The 19250-nt window shown below is 43.7% G+C and overlaps 1 protein-coding gene across 2 annotated transcripts in view; it reads left to right on the forward strand.

Annotated features, from left to right (window-relative positions):
* LOC129820851 (protocadherin-17-like) overlaps positions 1 to 13184 on the forward strand; it is a 46704-nt gene extending 33520 nt beyond the window's left edge. For both annotated transcript variants that reach the window (XM_055877887.1, XM_055877888.1), the window contains exon 4: positions 11920 to 13184. In XM_055877887.1, the coding sequence (XP_055733862.1) occupies positions 11920 to 12530 (611 nt within the window). In that variant the 3' untranslated portion in view covers positions 12531 to 13184. The remainder of the gene's footprint in view (positions 1 to 11919) is intronic.
* Positions 13185 to 19250: the final 6066 nt, after the last annotated feature.

Genomic DNA, 19250 nt, shown 5'->3' on the forward strand with positions numbered 1-19250 from the left:
TGGACAGAACTGTTGTCATCATGTCTCTGGACAGTACTGTAGTCATCAGGTGGACAGTACTGTTGTCATCATGTCCCTGGACAGTACTGTAGTCAGCAGGTGGACAGTACTGTTGTCATCATGTCCCTGGACAGTACTGTAGTCATCATGTGGACAGTATTGTAGTCAGCAGGTGGACAGTACTGTGGTCATCATGTCCCTGGACAGTACTGTTGTCATCTTGTCCCTGGACAGTACTGTTGTCATCAGGTGGACAGTACTGTGGTCATCATGTCCCTGGACAGTACTGTTGTCATCAGGTGGACAGTACTGTTGTCATCAGGTGGACAGTACTGTTGTCATCATGTCCCTGGACAATACTGTTGTCATCATGTCCCTGGACAGTACTGTTGTCATCTTGTCCCTGGACAGTACTGTTGTCATCATGTCCCTGGACAGTACTGTTGTCATCTTGTCCCTGGACAGTACTGTTGTCATCATGTCCCTGGACAGTACTGTTGTCATCAGTTGGACAGTACTGTGGTCATCATGTCCCTGGACAGTACTGTTGTCATCAGTTGGACAGTACTGTGGTCATCATGTCCCTGGACAGTACTGTTGTCATCAAGTGGACAGTACTGTTGTCATCTTGTCCCTGGACAGTACTGTTGTCATCAGGTGGACAGTACTGTGCCATCAGGTGGACCGTACTGTTGTCATCTTGTCCCTGGACAGTACTGTTGTCATCAGGTTTACAGTACTGTTGTCATCATGTACCTGGACAGGACCGTTGTCATCAGGTGGACAGTACTGTTGTCATCAGGTGGACAGTACTGTTGTCATCATGTCCCTGGACAGGACTGTTGTCATCAGGTGGACAGTACTGTTGTTATCAGGTGGACAGTACTGTTGTCATCAGGTGGACAGTACTGTTGTCATCATGTCCCTGGACAGTACTGTTGTCATCAGGTGGACAGTACTGTTGTCATCAGGTGGACAGTACTGTTGTCATAAGGTGGACAGTACTGTTGTCATCTTGTCCCTGGACAGTACTGTTGTCATCTTGTCACTGGACAGTACTGTTGTCATCAGGTCCCTGGACAGTACTGTTGTCATCAGGTGGACAGTACTGTTGTCATCTTGTCACTGGACAGTACTGTTGTCATCAGGTCCCTGGACAGTACTGTTGTCATCAGGTGGACAGTACTGTTGTCATCATGTCCCTGGACAGTACTGTTGTCATCATGTCCCTGGACAGTACTGTTGTCATTATGTCCCTGGACAGTACTGTTGTCATCAGGTGGACAGTACTGTTGTCATCAGGTCCCTGGACAGTACTGTTGTCATCAGGTGGACAGTACTGTTGTCATCAAGTCCCTGGACAGTACTGTTGTCATCAGGTGGACAGTACTGTTGTCATCTTGTCACTGGACAGTACTGTTGTCATCTTGTCCCTGGACAGTACTGTTGTCATCAGGTCCCTGGACAGTACTGTTGTCATCAGGTGGACAGTACTGTTGTCATCAGGTCCCTGGACAGTACTGTTGTCATCAGGTGGACAGTACTGTTGTCATCAGGTCCCTGGACAGTACAGTTATCATCAGTTGGACAGTACTGTTGTCATCATGTCCCTGGACAGTACTGTTGTCATCAGGTCTCTGGACAGTACTGTTGTCATCGGGTTGACAGTACTGTTGTCATCAGGTCCCTGGACAGTACTGTTGTCATCAGGTCTCTGGACAGTACTGTTGTCATCAGGTGGACAGTACTGTTGTCATCAGGTGGACAGTACTGTTGTCAACAGGTTGACAGTACTGTTGTCATCAGGTCCCTGGACAGTACTGTTGCCATCAGGTGGACAGTACTGTTGTCATCAGGTGGACAGTACTTTTGTCATCATGTCCCTGGACAGTACTATTGTCATCATGTCCCTGGACAGTAATGTTGTCATTATGTCCCTGGACAGTACTGTGGTCATCATGTCCCTGGACAATACTGTTGTCATCATGTGGACAGTACTGTTGTCATCATGTCCCTGGACAGTATTTTGGTCATCAGATGGACAGTACTGTGGTCATCAGGTGGACAGTACTGTTGCCATCATGTCTCTGGACAGTAGTGTTGTCATCATGTCCCTGGACAGTACTGTTGTCATCAGGTTTACAGTACTGTTGTCATCAGGTGGACAGTACTGTTGTCATCAGGTGGACAGTACTGTTGTCATCAGGTTGACAGTACTGTTGTCATCAGGTCCCTGGACAGTACTGTTGTCATCAGGTGGACAGTACTGTTGTCATCATGTCCCTGGACAATACTGTTGTCATCATGTCCCTGGACAGTAATGTTGTCATCATGTGGACAGTACTGTTGTCATCATGTGGACAGTACTGTTGTCATCATGTGGACAGTACTGATGTCATCATGTGGACAGTACTGTTGTCATCATGTGGACAGTACTGTTGTCATCATGTGGACAGTACTGTTGTCATCATGTGGACAGTAATGTTGTCATCATGTCCCTGGACAATACTGTTGTCATCATGTGGACAGTACTGTTGTCATCATGTCCCTGGACAGTATTTTGGTCATCAGATGGACAGTACTGTTGTCATCAGGTGGACAGTACTGTTGTCATCATGTCTCTGGACAGTACTGTTGTCATCATGTCTCTGGACAGTACTGTTGTCATCATGTCCCTGGACAGTACTGTTGCCATCATGTTTACAGTACTGTTGTCATCAGGTGGACAGTACTGTTGTCATCAGGTGGACAGTACTGTTGTCATCAGGTGGACAGTACTGTTGCCATCAGGTGGACAGTACTGTTGTCATCATGTCCCTGGACAGTGCTGTTGTCATCAGGTGGACAGGTCTGTTGTCATCATGTCCCTGGACAGTGCTGTTGTCATCAGGTGGACAGGTCTGTTGTCATCATGTCCCTGGACAGTGCTGTTGTCATCATGTGGACAGTACTGTTGTCATCATGTCCCTGGACAGTGCTGTTGTCATCAGGTGGACAGGTCTGTTGTCATCAGGTGGACAGTACTGTTGCCATCATGTCCCTGGACAATACTGTTATCATCATGTCGACAATACTGTTGTCATCATGTCCCTGGACAGTACTGTTGTCATCATGTCCCTGGACAGTACTGTTGTCATCATGTCCCTGGACAGTACTGTTGTCATCATGTCCCTGGACAGTACTGTTGTCATCATGTCCCTGGACAGTACTGTTGTCATCATGTCCCTGGACAGTACTGTTGTCATCATGTCCCTGGACAGTACTGTTGTCATTATGTCTCTGGACAGTACTGTTGTCATCTTGTCCCTGAACAGTACTGTTGTCATCATGTGGACAGTACTGTTGTCATCATGTCCCTGGACAGTACTGTTGTCATCTTGTCCCTGGACAGTACTGTTGTCATCAGGTGGACAGTACTGTTGTCATCATGTCCCTGGACAGTACTGTTGTCATTATGTCTCTGGACAGTACTGTTGTCATCTTGTCCCTGGACAGTAATGTTGTCATCAGGTGGACAGTACTGTTGTCATCATGTCTCTGGACAGTACTGTTGTCATCATGTCTCTGGACAGTACTGTTGTCATCATGTCCCTGGACAATACTGTTGTCATCATGTCCCTGGACAGTACTGTTGTCATCATGTCCCTGGACAATACTGTTGTCATCATGTCCCTGGACAGTACTGTTGTCATCATGTCTCTGGACAGTACTGTTGTCATCATGTCTCTGGACAGTACTGTTGTCATCATGTCTCTGGACAGTACTGTTGTCATCATGTCTCTGGACAATACTGTTGTCATCATGTCTCTGGACAGTACTGTTGTCATCATGTCCCTGGACAATACTGTTGTCATCATGTCCCTGGACAGTACTGTTGTCATCATGTCTCTGGACAGTACTGTTGTCATCATGTCCCTGGACAGTACTGTTGTCATCATGTCTCTGGACAGTACTGTTGTCATCATGTCTCTGGACAGTACTGTTGTCATCATGTCTCTGGACAATACTGTTGTCATCATGTCTCTGGACAGTACTGTTGTCATCATGTCCCTGGACAATACTGTTGTCATCATGTCCCTGGACAGTACTGTTGTCATCATGTCCCTGGACAATACTGTTGTCATCATGTCCCTGGACAGTACTGTTGTCATCATGTCTCTGGACAGTACTGTTGTCATCATGTCTCTGGACAGTACTGTTGTCATCATGTCTCTGGACAGTACTGTTGTCATCATGTCCCTGGACAATACTGTTGTCATCATGTCTCTGGACAGTACTGTTGTCATCATGTCTCTGGACAGTACTGTTGTCATCATGTCTCTGGACAGTACTGTTGTCATCATGTCCCTGGACAATACTGTTGTCATCATGTCCCTGGACAGTACTGTTGTCATCATGTCTCTGGACAGTACTGTTGTCATCTTGTCACTGGACAGTACTGTTGTCATCATGTCTCTGGACAGTACTGTTGTCATCATGTCTCTGGACAGTACTGTTGTCATCATGTCCCTGGACAATACTGTTGTCATCATGTCCCTGGACAGTACTGTGGTCATTCTGTCCCTGGACAGTACTGTTGTCATCAGGTGGACAGTACTGTTGTCATCAGGTGGACAGTACTGTTGTCATCATGTCCCTGGACAATACTGTTGTCATCATGTCCCTGGACAGTACTGTTGTCATCAGGTGGACAGTACTGTTGTCATCATGTCCCTGGACAGTACTGTTGTCATCATGTCCCTGGACAGTACTGTTGTCATCAGGTGGACAGTACTGTTGTCATCATGTCCCTGGACAGTACTGTTGTCATCATGTCCCTGGACAGTACTGTTGTCATCATGTCCCTGGACAGTACTGTTGTCATCAGGTGGACAGTACTGTTGTCATCATGTCCCTGGACAGTACTGTTGTCATCATGTCCCTGGACAGTACTGTTGTCATCATGTCCCTGGACAGTACTGTTGTCATCATGTCCCTGGACATTACTGTTGTCATCAGGTGGACAGTACTGTTGTCATCAGGTGGACAGTACTGTTGTCATCATGTCCCTGGACAGTACTGTTGTCATCAGGTGGACAGTACTGTTGTCATCATGTCCCTGGACAGTACTGTTGTCATCAGGTGGACAGTACTGTTGTCATCATGTCCCTGGACAATACTGTTGTCATCATGTCCCTGGACAATACTGTTGTCATCATGTCCCTGGACAGTACTGTTGTCATCATGTCCCTGGACAGTACTGTTGTCATCAGGTGGACAGTACTATTGTCATCATGTCCCTGGACAGTACTGTTGTCATCATGTCCCTGGACAGTACTGTTGTCATCATGTCCCTGGACAGTACTGTTGTCATCAGGTGGACAGTACTGTTGTCATCATGTCCCTGGACAGTACTGTTGTCATCATGTCCCTGGACAGTACTGTTGTCATCATGTCCCTGGACAGTACTGTTGTCATCATGTCCCTGGACATTACTGTTGTCATCAGGTGGACAGTACTGTTGTCATCAGGTGGACAGTACTGTTGTCATCATGTCCCTGGACAGTACTGTTGTCATCAGGTGGACAGTACTGTTGTCATCATGTCCCTGGACAGTACTGTTGTCATCAGGTGGACAGTACTGTTGTCATCATGTCCCTGGACAGTACTGTTGTCATCATGTCCCTGGACAGTACTGTTGTCATCAGGTGGGCTGCTTTCCACTCCATTGCTATGAGCTGTGTGTTTGTGGTATGTTCTGGAGGACAAAAATGGTTGCCAGGGGGATGTGTGGGACTGTGTGTGTGTGTGTGTGTGTGTGTGTGTGTGTGTGTGTGTGTGTGTGTGTGTGTGTGTGTGTGTGTGTGTGTGTGTGTGTGTGTGTGTGTGTGTGTGTGTGTGTGTGTGTGTGTGTGTGTGTGTGTGTGTGTGTGTGTGTGTTGTCAGGGGAAACGGCAGGGCCAGACTCTGTGGGATGTGTAAATTCAATCCCACCTTTCTGGAGCACATATTTCTGAATGTTATTCTCCAGACCCTGTCCAAAGACCAATCAAATGGAAAGATATTGAAAGAAATGTTTCATATATTCAAACGGAATTGACACACAGCACAGATGCTTACTTGACTGTAATGTCAATACATTTTTTAGACCTGCATTTTGTGAGATAAGATAAGTGCAAAGAACAGGGGCAATTCATTTAATATGAATAGCTTGTGTTATGGATTTTTTTCTGATGTACTCAGAGTTGTGTCTTTGGTTGGACAAAATGTTGTTTTAAATCTAAACTAATTGTTACAATGGTTACTGTAAGGGTTGGTCAGTTTTATATTGAATTGACATGCAGTTTGCAGACAGTTGATCCTCTGGGGCAAGCGGTTTGTGGTATGATGTATTTGCTCTATAGGCCCAAATTGCCCACGTAGTGAGGTGTAGGTGGATGTGTTCTTTACCTGGACAGGATCATATGGCCTGGAATAATAGTTTAGACTTAGTACAAAGTCACCACAAGCCCTAACAATAGGATAGATTGAGTGTTGTGTTTCGTTGTATTTTCACCTTTATCATAGACTCCTCTCAGCTTTGAATGCACCAATAGCTGTCCCCCTCGAAATGTCTCCAGGAGCCTCTAGCTGCGTACGTACCGGGCGTCTCTGTTACTAGGCTTTTTCTATTTACCACGACCAGGCAGGTTCTTTGTCTTTGAACCCCCCCCCCCCCCAGCTTAGCCGTAATACCACCCGTGTGATCCCTTTTAAATGGCTTCTTTGTGTCCCTGGCTTTTAACAAGCGTCCACAAGGCACACGCCTGCAATTGTAGACCCATTAAAGATGATTAGTCTTGGAACTCTATGGTACTTTAAGAGATTTTAATTACACTGACTCTGGCAGGTACATGGCAAGACACAGCCAGATGTCTACTCTGGCTATGTTTTGTAAGATCCCCCACAATGTCTTTAGAAATAGCTACAGTACAGCTGTTCTCTCTTAATTTGACCACTCTGTTGTCGCTAAAATAAATCCTGCGTCACAGGAAATGCTAACGTGTATTTGAGTTATAAAAATGCTTCTAAAGTTTTGAATTTCCACAATTTCAGACTTAATTTGCACTAACGAAAAATGTATCAACCCCTAAAAAAATGTCCATTAATTATAATCCACATAATAATGAACATTTCCTGTTACTGCAGGATTCTTTTCCTGCTGTGAGAAACTGGTCAAATGAAGATCCTACATCTGTATGTACAAAGGGAAGTTCCTAACGTGTGGTTGGTCTGTGTTGTGTGAGACATGGCAAATCCGCAGACCATCCACCACTGAGAGATGTATCTTGGCACGGGGTGTGCAACTCGTTTAACACAAACACACTAACTTTGATAACGAAGAACTATTGTTTTGGGCTAAATGAGTCTTTGCCTGTAAGCTGTGAAAATAAACTATCACTGTGAGTCAATGTATGATAGTTTCCTATATTTAACCACTTTCCATATGCATTGCAAAATAAACATAAAATGCCTTGTTGGCACCTCTCTCAACAGGTGCTCAACCCATATATCAATTCTTAATTGTCTGAACTCATTTGAATTCAACGCACATAGTGAGAAGGCAATGTAACACTGGATTTTTAGTTACCACAGTCATAAAAACTGTAGTCCAAAATATCAACTGTGCAAATGCTTCCATGAACCTTTTCAATATACAGACCTCTCTCTCTACTTCATTGTCAACGGCTAGTTTCTTTACAGTGGGGATAGCTACCTTTAAAAATACATTTAAATTAGTCTCTTTCCTGGTCGTACTGCCTATGTTGTGGTTGTTATACAGTGCCTTTGGAAGGTATTCAGACCTCTTTACTTTTTCCAAATTTTGTTACGTTACAGCCTTATTAAAAAATGTATTAAATAGTTGTTTTCCCTCATCAATCTGCACACAATACCCCATAATGACATCACAATACCCCATAATGACATCACAATACCCCATAATGACATCACAATACCCCATAATGACAAAGCAAAAACAGTTTTTAGAATGTTTTGCTAATTTATGTATTTTTTAAAATTTACATAAGTTTTCCGACCCTTTACTCAGTACTTTGTTGAAGCTTTACAGCCTCTAGTCTTTATGGGTATGACGCTACAAGCTTGGCACTTGTATTTTGGGAGTTTCTCCCATTTTTCTCTGGAGATTCTCTCAAGCTGTGTCAGATTTTTTTTTCAGGTCTCTCCAGAGATGTTCGATTGGGTTCAAGTCCGGGCTCTGGCTGGGCCACTCAAGGACATTCAGAGACTTGTCCTGAAGCCATTCCTGCATTGTCTTTAATGTGTGCTTAGTGTCGTTGTCCTGTTGGAAGGTGAACCTTCGCCCCAGTCTGAGGTCCTGAGCCCTCTGGAGCAGGTTTTCATCAAGGATCTCTCTGTACTTTGCTCCATTCATCTTTTCCTCGATCCTGACTAGTCTCCCAGTCCCTGCCGCTGGCTTCCGTCTGGTCACTCTACCATAAAGGCCTGATTGGTGGAGTGCTGCATAGATGATTGTCCTCCTGGATGGTTCTCCCATCTTCACAGAGGAACTCTAGAGCTATGTCAGAGTGACCATCGGGTTCTTGGTCACCTCCCAGACTAAGATCCTTCTTCCCCATTTGCTCAGTTTGGCTGGGCAGCCAGCTCTAGGAAGAGTCTTGGTGCTTCCAAATTTCTTCCATTTAAGAATGATGGAGGCCACTGTGTTTTTGGGGACCTTCAATGCTGCGGAAATGTTTTGGTACCCTTCCCCAGATCTATGCCTCGACACAATCCTGTCCCAGAGCTCTACGGACAATTCGACCTCATGGCTTGGTTTTTGCTCTGACATGCACTGTCAACTGGGGGACCTTATATAACAGGTGTGTGCCTTTCCAAATCACGTCCAATCAGTTGAATTGACCACAGGTGGACTCCAATCAAGTTGTAGAAACATCTCAACGATGATTTCATGGAAACAGGATGCACCTGAGCTGAATTTCGAGTCTCATAGCAAAGGTTCTGAATACTTATGTAAATAGGGTATTTCAGTTTTTTTTATTTTATAAATTTGCCAATATTTCTAAAAAACATTTTTTCTTTGTCATTATGGGGTATTGTGTGTAGATTGATGAGGATATTTATTTATTTCATCCATTTTAGAATAAGGCTATAGCGTAACAAAATGTTTTTAAAAAGTCAAGGGGTCTGAATACTTTCCGAATGCACTGTATGTATAGATATGTAAAACTGCTGGGGGTTTTCCTCTGACTGGAGATGAAAAACAGACAAAAACAAATGCACTTCCCAGGCAGCATATTTGGTTCCTTAGAAGTTTTTAGTTTCCTATTGGTTCTGGTAACGAAGCCATATATTTCCTGACCAGTAAAACTGTACTTTTTTTTTTTACATTCTGTGAACGGAAGTGAAACTTGCCTGTTCTGGGAACGTTTATTTTAGGTTGCAGGGAGGTTCTGAGAACGTTTTACTCTGGTCCGTTGAAAGTTTTATTAATACTCTTGAGATTAGAAATATTGGTTGTTTTGAGGTTTGAAGTTTTACTCACCCTTTTTCATGATATCCAATTGCTAGTTACGATCTTGTCTCATCACTGCAACTCCCCAACGGACTTGGGAGAGGCGAAGGTTGAGAGTCATGCGTCCTCCAAAACATGACATGCCAAGCCGCACTGTTTCTTAACACACTGCTCGCTTTACTCAGAAGCCAGTCGCACCAATTTGTTGGAGGAAACACCATCCAACTGTCAACCGGAGGTCAGCTTGCATGCCTCCGGCCTGCCACAAGGAGTCACTAGAGCACAATGAGCCAAACCCTCCCCTAATGTTGGGCCAATTGTGCGTCCCCCTATGGGGCTCTCGGTCACGTCCAGCTGTGACACAGCCTTGGATCAAACCCAAGGTTGTAGTGGCGCCTCAGCACTGCAATGCAGTGCCTTAGACCGCTGCACCAATCAGGAGGCCATTTGGAGTTTTTTTTATAACTTTCTTAAAACATTCACAGAATGAAGACTTTTAATAACAATGCTAGATTATTTTTGGGGTTAACTCTTTTGAGCTCCAAGCACAGATGGAAATTCATTTCCTTAGGCATTAATCATCCAAAAACATCTGTGAGATTCAAACCTATAATCTTGGGTTCCCTGTCCATGGAATTAGTTCACTGTGCCACCTGGATGGAGCTAGGATGACATGTTTTTTAACCTTACAAAGCTGTTCATTTTAGTCTATTCTAACAGACCTCATTTCAAAGAAACAAACACTCATTAAGATCCGGTGTGACCAATTAGTGGGCGAGGCCAACACACCTAAACACACTTAACAAGATAGAGGTTAGAGAGAGTTTTGTTGATGCTGAGAATGGAATGTATATGTTTTTAAATAACCATGAATAGAACCATGAGGACACCTGAAGGAAACGTTATGCTGAAGTACGGAAATTCCCACAGAAGATTGTTGTTTCTTAACATTCTCTGAACTATTTGATAACATTCCCAATGTCAAACCAGTTAGAGAACATTCCTAGAACATTGCCAACATTTAAATGAAATCTAACCATGTTTGAAGTTTTAGGAAAATGTTCTGTTAAAGAAATGAAATACCAAGAATAAAAGTTTTTTTGTCAAGTTCCTTAAATGTGCTGAGATTATTCCAAAGCCAAGCAACTATCCTGCAACATTCCCAGAAAGTTGCGGGAAGGTTGTTTGCTAAATAACCATAGTACAACCACGCTCTCACCAAGCTCTAAGAAACATATGGTTCTCAGAACGTGATGCGCTAGCTGGGATGCTTGTCAGAACACTATGTGCTAGCTAGGATGGTTCTCAGAACACTATGTGCTAGCTAGGATGGTTCTCAGAACACTATGTGCTAGCTAGGATGGTTCTCAGAACACTATGTGCTAGCTAGGATGGTTTTTAGAACACTACGTGCTAGCTAGGATGGTTCTCAGAACACTATGTGCTAGCTAGGATGGTTTTTAGAACACTATGTGCTAGCTAGGATGGTTTTTAGAACACTACGTGCTAGCTAGGATGGTTCTCAGAACACTATGTGCTAGCTAGGATGGTTCTCAGAACACTATGTGCTAGCTAGGATGGTTTTTAGAACACTACGTGCTAGCTAGGATGGTTCTCAGAACACTATGTGCTAGCTAGGATGGTTTTTAGAACACTATGTGCTAGCTAGGATGGTTTTTAGAACACTACGTGCTAGCTAGGATGGTTCTCAGAACACTATGTGCTAGCTAGGATGGTTCTCAGAACACTATGTGCTAGCTAGGATGGGTCTCAGAACACTATGTGCTAGCTGGGATGGTTCTCAGAACACTATGTGCTAGCTAGGATGGTTCTCAGAACACTATGTGCTAGCTAGGATGGTTCTCAGAACACTATGTGCTAGCTAGGATGGTTCTCAGAACACTATGTGCTAGCTAGGATGGTTCTCAGAACACTATGTGCTAGCTGGGATGGTTCTCAGAACACTATGTGCTAGCTAGGATGGTTCTCAGAATTTTTTTATGCGCTAGCTAGATTGACTGTAATCTGTGGTTAGTCTGCCTTGCTGGATATGCCTTCAAAAGCACAGGGATTGTAATGTGTGGGATCCATGTTGCAGTTTTGCCAAATCGAACTGTTTCTTTTGATTTAATATGCATTTTGAATTCACATTTTCTCTTGATCGTAGTCCTGACAGACTGGAAATTGGAGTGGTTGTACTAATTCCCTAGAAATCATTTATTCATTCTTCTATAGTTTTTATTTGAGTTGGTTTGGGCGGACATATAGGTCTCTAGTGCTGAGATTGAGCTGGCTCTGAATTACATTTTATTATTTAACTTGAATATTTGATAATACCTCAAATGCACCCATCCCTTTGTAAAGTGGTTGTAATTTAATAGCAACTTTTTTAACTCTTTCCTTAGGACAAGGCAGATCTGTTCACTGCACAGATGAATGTCGTGCGCTGGGCCATTCTGACAGATGCTGGATGCCAAAGTTACGGGTAGGAGGCCAAGCAGACAGCAGCGATAATCGCACCGACCTTTTCATCCCAGTGGGAATGGAGGCCATGGTGGAGACAGAGATTTATGGCAGCCTCAACCGCAGCGCAGCCAGAAAAACCCTCAGCACGTTCGGCAAGGAGCAGCGGGACAGCACCATCCTAGTGGCCAACATCAAACCCTACTTCAAGTCGCAGCGTGCCCGCAGTCCCCAGTTGCAGGAGTGCTCCTCTGCGTCCAGCAGCCCCACCAAAGGGAACACACCCCTGGACTCCCACACCAAAGGGCCTAGGGAGGAGGTGGGGAGGGACGGGGAGGGGGGCTCAGACAGCAGTGCCTATGGACCCCCAGACGGCCAATGTTCACCGCCCCATACGGAATTGGAGGAGCCGTCATACATGGCTTGCGACCTCAGGCCCAAGTCCCTGTCGAACAGCCTTATCCACAGCTCTGAGATCAGATCTGGGATCATCAGCCAGGAGTGTGGGGGGTTGGAGTGTGTCCGTCCAAACCAGCAGGACTCTGGGGACTGAAAGGTCAGGGTCTGGGCCTTGCTCTCATCTGGGTGCCGTGTGATGAGGTCACAGATGAATGACTGAAGGGTAATTTATGTTCACCCAGGAAGGTTCCAGACATTGTACTGTATAACCAAAAACCATCAGACATTAACTGTCTTTTTTTATTCTGTGGTTTGTTGTTAAAAGTAAAGAAAAACATATATGTCCATGGTTCTGACTGCTGTGAGCAGAAGGGGAAGAAAATCATTGCTTTCATGCTATTATGTGTTTTCATGCTGTACTGTTCAATTTAGATGTCCGTGTTTTACACAATTCAAGCTCCAATTTTGTGAGGCTGTTGAACGAATTGCTGCTGTTAAGGTATTGAGTCCTGTCTGCTTTTGTTAAGTGATTTTGCTTTCGTCTTCACTTACTGTAGTGTATGAAAAACATCCGCTTGGAAATACAACGTGAAGTGTCTTATGAACGTTTAGATGCGACTCTGCTCTGGTAAACCAGGGAATGTCCCTTTTCATAAAACCATTTGAGGTTGCTGAAAAATCAAGCCGTTTTTTTACAAATGTATTTGTAATTTTATTGTCGGTTTATGTGCAAAAAAAAGCTGAGCTTTCAAGTGAATATGAGCTACTGTACTTGTGTATTGTATTAAATTTGTATACACACGTGTTACAGCGGAACACAGAATGTAATTATTTTTTGACAAATGGTGCCTCTAAAGCTATCAAGCTTTATTCTGCCTGAGGATCATAATTATCTCTCCAAGGTGTGGTTCAAGGGCCGACATGATTTATCTTGCTTAATCAACTGTCAGAAAAGGCTGCAACCCCACAAACACACCAAAACGAGCCGTGACTATTTACAATAGCGGTCGCGACCCCACTCTAGTTAACTTGATATTATCATACTCATTATGCGATCATGACTCTTACCACAGTCACCTTTCTTTTTAACACCAACTAATTATCTTTAACAGCAACTAATTATCTTTAACACCAACTAATTATCTTTAACAGCACATAAATTAAATCAGACCATGTGAAGTGGTTTAGTTTATTCAAGGTGTGTCGACCTCAGCTAGTGTACCTCATTACACAGCAAATCAGCCAAGTCTATGCTGCTTCTATGCTGCTCAAGCATTAAAGTAACTGCCAAATGAAAATCTCACTTTAAAAAGTTCATATTCTGTTAACTCCAAATAATGTTGTTGACTCCTCCTATACACGAATTTGTGGCAAAAGCATAAATTGGAGAAAAAAACACTTAAAGCTTAAAGTTGTATTTCAAACAGAACGTTTAAAAAATGCTTGCTATTTTCTCATAGAACATGATGTCATCTCCCTGAGGAGGATAAGCTGGCCAATCAGCAGTCTACTTGCGTGAATATTTGTAATGAGTATACACCCACAACATTCTGTTGTTGGGATACGCCCACATCATTCCAACACAGAAAAGCTGCTTTTTAGCATACCTAATTACCTTATTTTTTTGAAGGAAAACTATTTCACTCATATTGTACTGTAAGTAATTATAGGTTATATTCCATATAAATCTTGAAACAATGGTCAGTTACTTTAAACAAGACTCCAATGTATGTATGGTACAAGGACATTTGTTGATGTAGTAGCACTAGTGTGCCTGAATTTAAGGCCAGCTGAATCAATGTTCCTCTACCTCTGCAACACCCTGAGGAGAACCACCTTGAGAAGAACCACCCTGAGAACCACCCTGAGAAGAACCACCCTGAGAAGAACCACCCTGAGGAGAAATCACCCTGAGAAGAAATCACCCTGAGGAGAAATCACCCTGAGGAGAAATCACCCTGAGGAGAACCACCCTGAGGAGACCCACCCTGAGGAGAACCGCCCTGAGGAGAAACCACCCTGAGGAGAAATCACCCTGAGGAGAAATCACCCTGAGGAGAACCACCCTGAGGAGAATCACCCTGAGGAGAAATCACCCTGAGGAGAATCACCCTGAGAAGAACCACCCTGAGGAGAACCACCTTGAGAAGAACCAACCTGAGAAGAACCACCCTGAGAAGAACCACCCTGAGAAGAAACCACCCTGAGAAGAACCACCCTGAGAAGAACCACCCTGAGAAGAAACCACCCTGAGAAGAACCACCCTGAGAAGAACCACCCTGAGAAGAACCACCCTGAGAAGAACCACCCTGAGAAGTATAGAAACAGTTTGTCAAGAGAATCTCAAGAGACACAAGAAAAATGCCTCAGTGTACTACAATCTGCAGCAGTGGTAAGTACTTCAGGTAAAATTGATGGACAACAGCAATGATATGGCAGCCCAAAACATTTGGAACACCTTCCTAATATTGAGTTGCACTCCCCACTTTTGCCCTCAGAACAGCCTCAATTGGCCTGCACTCTAACCATGGAACTGTGTGATGACACGGCCAAGTATTGCGCCATGCATTGGGTTCAAACGGTTATGGCTTGGTATGCGCTCCGCTCCATAATGATTTAATTAGCCTATATATATATATATATATACACTGCTCAAAAAAATAAAGGGAACACTTAAACAACACCATGTAACTCCAAGTCAATCACACTTCTGTGAAATCAAACTGTCCACTTAGGAAGCAACACTGATTGGCAATAAATTTCACATGCTCTTGTGCAAATGGAATAGACAAAAGGTGGAAATTATAGGCAATTAGTAAGACACCCCCAAAAAAGAAATGGTTCTGCAGGTGGTGACCACAGACCACTTTTCAGTTCCTATGCTTCCTGGCTGATGTTTTGGTCACTGTTGAATGCTGGCGGTGCTTTCACTCTAGTGGTAGCATGAGACGGAGTCTACAACCCACACAAGTGGCTCAGGTAGTGCAGCTCATCCAGGATGGCACATCAATGCGAGCTGTGGCAAAAAGGTTTGTTGTGTCTGTCAGCGTAGTGTCCAGAGCATGGAGGCGCTACCAGGAGACAGACCAGTACATCAGGAGACGTGGAGGAGGCCGTAGGAGGGCAACAACCCAGCAGCAGGATCGCTACTTCCGCCTTTGTGCAAGGAGGTGCACTGCCAGAGCCCTGCAAAATGACCTTCAGCAGGCCACAAATGTGCATGTGTCTGCTCAAATGGTCAGAAACAGACTCCATGAGGGTGGTATGATGGCCCAACGTCCACAGGTGGGGGTTGTGCTTACAGCCCAACACCGTGCAGGACGTTTGGCATTTGCCAGAGAACACCAAGATTGGCAAATTCACCACTGGCGCCCTGTGCTCTTCCCAGATGAAAGCAGGTTCACACTGAGCACATGAGCACATGTGACAGACGTGACAGAGTCTGGAGACGCCGTGGAGAACGTTCTGCTGCCTGCAACATCCTCCAGCATGACCGGTTTGGCGGTGGGTCAGTCATGGTGTGGGGTGGCATTTCTTTGTGGGGCCGCACAGCCCTCCATTTGCTCGCCAGAGGTAGCCTGACTGCAATTAGGTACCGAGATGAGATCCTCAGACCTCTTGTGAGACCATATGCTGACACATGCACATTTGTGGCCTGCTGAAGGTCATTTTGCAGGTCTCTGGCAGTGCACCTCCTTGCACAAAGGCGGAGGTAGCGGTCCTGCTGCTGGGTTGTTGCCCTCCTACGGCCTCCTCCACGTCTCCTGATGTACTGGCCTGTCTCCTGGTAGCGCCTCCATGCTCTGGACACTACGCTGACAGACACAACAAACATTTTTGCCACAGCTCGCATTGATGTGCCATCCTGGATGAGCTGTACTACCTGAGCCACTTGTGTGGGTTGTAGACTCCGTCTCATGCTACCACTAGAGTGAGAGCACCGCCATCATTCAAAAGTGACCAAAACATCAGCCAGGAAGCATAGGAACTGAAAAGTGCTGTGTGGTCACCACCTGCAGAACCATTCCTTTTTTGGGGGTGTCTTACTAATTGCCTATAATTTCCACCTTTTGTCTATTCCATTTGCACAACAGCATGTGAAATGTATTGTCAATCAGTGGTGCTTCCTAAGTGGACAGTTTGATTTCACAGAAGTGTGATTGACTTGGAGTTACATTGTGTTGTTTAAGTGTTCCCTTTATTTTTTTGAGCAGTGTATATTATCAACTGTATATAATGATCCTCAGCAACAACCACATGGCCTTGACAGCGTTTTACAGAGGAAGCAAATGAGGTTCGCTGGACCTTATTCATGTTTTTTTCTCATGTACAGTTGGTGAAATTAATAGGGAATTATTAGGGAATTATTAGGGAATTAAGTCAAAGTCAGAATACGGTGTATCTGTAGACACACTTCCTCCACCTTAATTTATTAAATCTGTAGACACACTTCCTCCACCTTAATTTATTAAATCTGTAGACACACTTCCTCCACCTTAATTTATTAAATCTGTAGACACACTTCCTCCACCTTAATTTATTAAATCTGTAGACACACTTCCTCCACCTTAATTTATTAAATCTGTAGACACACTTCCTCCACCTTAATTTATTCGATCTGTAGACACACTTCCTACACCTTAATTCATTAAATCTGTAGACACACTTCCTCCACCTTAATTTATTCAATCTGTAGACACACCTCCGCTACACCTTAATTTATTCAATCTGTAGACACACCTCCGCTACACCTTAATTTAATCGATCTGTAGACACAACTCCGCTACACCTTAATTTATTTGATCTGTAGACACACCTTCGCTACACCTTAATTTATTTGATCTGTAGACACACCTCCGCTACACCTTAATTTATTTGATCGTTAGACACACCTCCTCCACCTTAATTTATTCAATCTGTAGACACACCTCCGCTACACCTTAATTTATTTGATCTGTAGACACACCTCCGCTACACCTTAATTTATTTGATCTGTAGACACACCTCCGCTACACCTTAATTTATTCAATCTGTAGACACACCTCCGCTACACCTTAATTTATTCGATCTGTAGACACACCTCCTCCACCTTAATTTAATCGATCTCAAACTAATAGCGAGTGAATAGCAAGCTATTTTCATTTCAGGTCAGAATACTCATAGAAAAACTTGAATCCCTTGCAGCTCATCTGGCTCTTATACGGTAGGCTACTCTACTGCTCCTTTTATTATTATGACGCATTGATATCTAGTTAGATCACCGTACGCGTCAGCAGCCTCTAAAAAAGGCTGTGTTTCACAATAGCCAAATGATCCCCACGAATTGGTGTTTCTATTTTCCGCTGTCTCTTATCTGTAGACGCGTGACTTCTGTGTGTCATCTCACCGAGAACGGCACAGTGCTGGTTTCCTGGTTAACAGGATCCTGTCATGTTACCTCCTCAGGGGGAAAACATATTCATTTTGATTTCGATTGGTATTTGTTTCCGTTGCGAGTATTGACACAATTCCAGACCGAGATGTTGCCGCTCAGCAGGCAGCTCTGATGAGCTCATCTGCATAAATTTAAATATTCTTTTGAGGGGGAAATTGCGTTGGTCACCGCAACAAATTCCCGTTGAAATGCCAGGAACTAACATCACATCTCTCGTCCTCTACTTTATTCCCCAGAATGTTAAACCACTTCAAAGCAAAAACAGGTGACAGCTGAATGTCAATCTGAAAGTACTCAGGCAATTTCATCACATTTACCCCTGAGATCCTTTAAGATATCCCTTACTCTCAACAAATGGCTACAGGTTAAACTCCCAAGTCAGCGGCAAATTATGCAAAATATGTTCTTTGAAGAAAACACTCCTTTAATTAACATGGTGTGACAATGACTTGACATAAAAAAAACTAAGTGGTGTTGAGGACCGCTGAATGCAGATTATGGACAGGCATAGCACACACTGTGGGATGGATGAACATGACTTGTCTCTCACAATGATTACAGTCAGAATGAATAGGAATTACAGACAATGACAGCGATCAATGTACTACCCCCCCCCCCCACATTCTTCACCATTTTACACCAATTATTTATTCCGATGAAATAGGACCATTCAGTTGACATGCTTACCCTGAGCACATACGCTTTTAATTCAATAACACATAGGCGATAAGAGTTTGTCTTTACCTCCACCAAATGCTGTGGGAAATGCTTCCACTTGGTTGAAAGCTGTTGGTGGGGAAAAACCCTGAGAGCGTGTCATAAACAACATTGAGAGAGCACCTTCCCTTCAAGTTAAAAACACCAGTCAACATTAGTCAGGCCAAAGGGCTTTTCTTTTTCTAGTTAAAAACACCAGTCAACATTAGTCAGGCCAAAGGGCTTTTCTTTTTCTAGTTAAAAACACCAGTCAACATTAGTCAGGCCAAAGGGCTTTTCTTTTTCTAGTTAAAAACACCAGTCAACATTAGTCAGGCCAAAGGGCTTTTCTTTTTCTAGTTAAAAACACCAGTCAGCATTAGTCAGCCCAAAGGGCTTTTCTTTTTCTAGTTAAAAACACCAGTCAACATTAGTCAGCCCATTGAGCCTTTCTTTATCTAGTTAAAAACACCAGTCAACATTAGTCAGCCCAAAGAGCCTTTCTTTATCTAGTTAAAAACACCAGTCCACATTAGTCAGCCCAAAGGGCTTTTTTTCCCAATCCTCCTTTCGACGTGTATACTTTATTTGCTGACGACGATGTGTAAATATAATAATTTTGTAATAAGAATCTCAAAGTGTTGTAAGGAAACTTTCAGCTTCTATAACAGGACAAGAAAAACAACAGTATTGTAAAGACTTACTGTCTTTTAAAAAATAGTGTTTTTACAGTGTTTCCAAGAC

Source organism: Salvelinus fontinalis, chromosome 23 (assembly GCF_029448725.1).
Source record: "Salvelinus fontinalis isolate EN_2023a chromosome 23, ASM2944872v1, whole genome shotgun sequence".
Taxonomy (NCBI): Eukaryota; Metazoa; Chordata; class Actinopteri; order Salmoniformes; family Salmonidae; genus Salvelinus; species Salvelinus fontinalis.